This window comes from Carya illinoinensis, chromosome 9 (assembly GCF_018687715.1).
Source record: "Carya illinoinensis cultivar Pawnee chromosome 9, C.illinoinensisPawnee_v1, whole genome shotgun sequence".
In the NCBI taxonomy this organism is placed as follows: domain Eukaryota; kingdom Viridiplantae; phylum Streptophyta; class Magnoliopsida; order Fagales; family Juglandaceae; genus Carya; species Carya illinoinensis.
In genome coordinates, this window is record NC_056760.1 from 42,448,662 (window position 1) to 42,453,406 (window position 4,745).

A 4,745-nucleotide genomic window follows, 5' to 3' on the forward strand; every position below is an offset into this window, starting at 1 on the left:
CCTCCCGATGCAGCTAATAAATTTAATAAGCCCTACAAACCAATGATTGTATAGGAGAAGATGTTGACATCGTCATAAAGACAGTCAAATGATTACATCCCACAAAAAAAAAAAGATATCCTGCCAAGTAGTTATTCACATGAATGTACTAGGTTTTAACTAGCCAACACAAAACATAATTATATAACCACAACTAATCCCCGCCACTTGTTCTAACATAACACTCCCCCAACACTTCCTACATTACACATCAAAATATTTTGGCATTTCACAAACTGCCATGTCCACAGGACGTATACAAAACATAAAAAATCCCCAAAAGCACTTCCAGGAACAAAGATGCCACGGAAAGGACTATTTTACTTATGTTTAGGAGTCATTAATATATATCAGTTCAAGTGCCGGCCATTCTATGAACTTCATCGCGTGGTACGTACTGAAAAAGAGGATCGACACTACAAGGCGAATATCGATCTAGGATTAATTAATGGAAATCTTGAGAGTGATGAAAAGGCTCAACGAAATAAGAAGATATAGGGAAGTGATGAAACACTTAAAAATATTGTATATTCTTGGACCGTTTTGTTCCTGTGCTGAATGTGATCATTTCAACATACATGAACTCACTCTTGTGTTGACAATAATCCGAATATTTGTTAGCTTACCTTAAAACACTCTCTCTCTCTCTCTCTCTCTCTCTCTCACACACACACACACACACACAAACGTTTGTGTGTTATGGGTCGCTGTGATGACTTTATAATTTGTTAATTTATTAGATCTTGATAGATCTTTATAAGACGCATGAATAACTAATTTTATAATGTCGATCTCTGGCTGCAGGATTTTTATTTCTAGCTGTATTTGAAGAATAATAATATGCCATTTACCTATTATAATATTTTTTCGTCAGCTAGATTCCAGGCGATTGATGCCTAGCTACTTGCGCATTAATATACATATATAAGAAGAATACCTTAGCCATCATGACTTGGTCAAAGAAAACTGCCTCTTGCAATTGACTCCTCTATCTCCTCCTTCCATGCAAAAATGAAGTCAAAGTGACAATTGCTCTTTGTCCAAAATAAACTACTAATTTCAAAGCAACATATGCATACTAAACAACAAGATCAACGTTGAAATATTAGAAATTAGGCAGCTATATATAATTATATATTTGTGTGTGTATGAATGTATCTCGCAGCCTATATACTTAATTATAACCAAATATATATCTATAATAATGTAATTAAACTTCCTGGGTTTGACAATTGATTTACAATACATAGTTCGATTAGCTGTGGATCAGATACTGTCATTATTCAGAAAATCTGCCAAACATTGAAATTATTAACTAGTTCTTAAAAAAAAGTTTGATTTCTATAGTGCTGTTGCTCTTGCTTTGAGCAGGGAAAAGCTTTTTCTTTCAAAAAGAAATTGAGGCTGGTGGTGAATATTATTGAACCAGCAGTTGGCATGCATGCATGCAGTTTCATGAGGAGTAGATCAGATCGATCACTTTTTTAATAACGGTTCTAATTAAATTAATATTTTACTTGTGTTTTGAGGGAGAGTACAATTTTTAAGTGGTTATATTTTAAAAAGGTTCTCATCATTGATACCCTAATAATTTCTTTTTCTGATTATTATTATTATTAGGGTTTTTATAATTGAGCCCCCCCCCCCCCTCTCCCTCCTTTTGATTGGCTCGATCCGCAATATATACAAGGCAAAAGTACTACTGCATGCGTGATAAGATCAGTAATGTTCCCAAGGGGGAATTAGTTAGATAACATCGAAAATATTAGGGATACGGGGTTACAGAGTGACACAGACAACTAATGTGCTAAACGTGATTATTTTTACAGTTTACATGGACACGAAAAATGCTATTGATCATGTGAGGGACCCGTGTGATCCATATATAGCCCGGTTTATATATATACATCGAGGTATATTTATTTCAGAGGGTTATTGCTAATCTTTCTACAGATAATTACTCCCAACATACATATATATAGAAAGAGAGAGAGAGAACACTTTGGTGCTTGCTGAGAAGACCCAGATATTTAGCCCCTTATGTACGTTAACCACGAAGCTAATTAAGTTAAAATCAATATTATACGGGACATTAATTTGTTGACATCCAAATTTAGCAAATGTCCGGGAAAATAGAAGAATTGAAAAGGAAATTGAGTGGTGGAGACTAATTATTAATTTTGGACAAGTACCTCAAGATCTCACTTAGAATTTCATCATAATTCATATAGTCAGATCCAGAGTACTTGCTCTTCTTTCTTGCTCTTTATCATCATGGGCGCGTCTTTCCTTCAAACCGGTCAAATTTGAGCTCGATGATTGCGAGTACAAAGAAAGGGAGAGATTGCTATCAACTTTATGATGCCCTGAACTTCTTCTCTGGTTCTCATGATCACTCGAAGCTGTCAGCCTAAGTGATAGATCCAAGTCGAGGTCGTAGTCCGAGACCTTGCTTTTCAGCTTACTCCACTGATCTTGAAAAGTGGTTGTATTAATCTTGCTGAAATCTGAAGGAGCATTGGTATTACAAAAACTTGTACGCTCTTTTACTTCCGCATGCAGATGGGTTAAGGCCGGGTGAAGATCATCACTAGGATTCAATCTGGTTTGAGTCTGCAACCAGGATTGATTTTTATGTAATGATTGGAATCCATCTTTCAATTCTTGGGTTCTTTTACAACCTGACTGTTTGCTGAAACTGGAAGCAGTTCCCGAAGGGAAACTGCAATTAGTCCAATTGCTATAGCTGCTACCAAAGATCCTTTCACCCACAGTACTACTGCCATAGAATCCAGTACTGGAATTGCTCATTGAGCTGCAGCCCGCAGTTAAACCCAATAAGTTTTCATGATCACCCCAAGAAGCATCTCCAAATCTATATCTTGGACTAAGAAGGATTTTCTTATTAGAAAAACCCATTAAAGAAAAATTAAAAAATCAAGACTTTACGGTCTGGAAAAAACAACAGAACTCTTGAAAGGTAGAAATACGGTAATTGATCTTATACCGGAAATGGGAATTGTGGCTCGGGTTGTATCCTTGAAGCATGGGAAGTTGGCTGAGGTTATAGATATTTCGATCTCCACTTTCCACAAGATGCCTATGATCCGCTAATACTGTCATGTGAGGAACATTTTTTTTGTATCATGAATCGATAAAGAAACACTAATTTTTCTTGTTGATGATCAGAAGGGAAAAGCAAAACGGAAGTTTTGGTGTACCTTGGCTCGAATCATCCACTTTCTTGCTTCTGTGCATCTAGTGAAAGTGCCAAAAGTGCAAATATATGGAAAGTCATATTAAAATTAAGAGCGAATTATGCCATGCTATAAATTTACAAAGACAAATATGTCTAGAAATTATTGCTAAATCGTTCATTTTTAAAATCAATTGTGCGCGAATCACCTGTAAATGGCTCTTGACATGTGCAATACTTAATCCTTTTATGTTCATCATCTGAAGAACCATCTTTGGTGTGGCTCCTGCACCAAAAAAAAAAAAAAAAGAACAAAGAAAAAGGAAATTAAGAATATACGATGCAAAGACTTTGAAATTAATAGATCATGATCATTATTTGACCGATCAATTATTGATAAACTCACTTTCTTGTCCACCAAGTTTTTCAACAGCATGAACAAAACGAAGATGAAGATCAGGCGTCCATCGGAGCCTAGGCATCTTCGATCTAACATAAGGCCGCACCGATGGCTTCTTCTCGCTCTCTTCGACCGTGCTGTGGCTTGAGCTTGCTCCTTTTCTAGGATTACAGTCGTCATCATTCTCCCCGCTGTCACTTCCATCCTCATTTCGGTTGGAAAGGCTTATCTTTGAACATTCAGAGCCACCTGCACTTTCCTCCATCGATCGATCTTTGTTGCTGCTTCTCCTTTCTCGATTCCTCTTAGTAAGGGAGCGAGAAGATGCAAGGCTAACACATGAGTACTGCGGCTTTAATTAGGCTCACAAATGATAAAGGACACTCGGAGAAAATACTAGGGATTAGGACCCGGCCGGTAGCAACATAAGCTAGAAGGAGATGAAAATCATTCATTCCTACCTTTGGTCTTCTTTTTTTCTCCCCCATGCTGGGACCAGATATTAGCAAGAAATCAACATACTGATATTTGCAATACGAACTTAATTATCAGCTAGGCGGAAGATGAGCTGCAGTTCTATGTATACTAGATGGGAATGCAAACCGGCCTATATGATCTTGACTTGGAGGATACAAGTCTCTCTCTCTCCCCCTCGGTAAACCTTATTTACATGATATTATATATACACGAATACCGACATGCATACTCATGTATGTATCGTGTATGCATGCATGGATATCATAATATAATACAAGATATCTACTCGATTGGCTCATGTGAATCCAACTTTTTTATGTGTCAACTTAAGTAGAAGAGCATCTCTAGTGTAGACAACCCCTTGACCTGAGGGGAAAAATTTTAAAGGTGTGAAACCAATCCCCAGACTAAACTATTAACACATTCATATATAATTATATTATTCAAAGAGTGCATTTCTGTGTGTGTGTGTGGTTGGATCACCCTTCTCGTACGTGTGATTTGCTAGCAGAGACACTTCAGCCAATCTATATTCCGATCCATCAATGTAATGCAGATAAACAAACGATTAATGATTAATGTTGCACGAGCAAATATATAATGAATCCAACCACCATGCATACAGGATATATG

The 4,745-nt window shown here is 36.9% G+C and overlaps 1 protein-coding gene across 2 annotated transcripts; it reads right to left on the reverse strand.

Annotated features, from left to right (window-relative positions):
• Nucleotides 1-2,102: 2,102 nt before the first annotated feature.
• On the reverse strand, nt 2,103-4,486 carry LOC122276703 (probable transcription factor KAN2). Of its 2 annotated transcripts, none has more exons than XM_043086607.1 (5): nt 3,642-4,486; nt 3,445-3,521; nt 3,261-3,297; nt 3,047-3,155; nt 2,103-2,854 (listed from the first exon to the last, which is right to left on the reverse strand). In XM_043086607.1, the coding sequence occupies exons 1-5, from the start codon at nt 3,898-3,900 to the stop codon at nt 2,263-2,265; spliced, it is 1,074 nt and encodes a 357-aa protein (XP_042942541.1). In that variant the 5' UTR covers nt 3,901-4,486; the 3' UTR covers nt 2,103-2,262. The 2 variants fall into 2 exon arrangements, with proteins under 2 accessions (XP_042942541.1, XP_042942540.1); XM_043086606.1 differs by having other exon boundaries at nt 2,103-2,926.
• Nucleotides 4,487-4,745: the final 259 nt, after the last annotated feature.

Bases quoted from the DNA above. Each gene is read 5' to 3' on its own strand.
- LOC122276703 (XM_043086606.1), bottom strand. From the start codon at position 3,900: ATGGAGGAAAGTGCAGGTGGCTCTGAATGTTCAAAGATAAGCCTTTCC. The intron at 3,298-3,444 runs GTGATTCGCGCA...CACTTTCACTAG, and splicing joins ATGTCAAGAGCCATTTACAG to ATGCACAGAAGCAAGAAAGT. The intron at 3,156-3,260 runs GTACACCAAAAC...CTCACATGACAG, and splicing joins AGTGGATGATTCGAGCCAAG to TATTAGCGGATCATAGGCAT.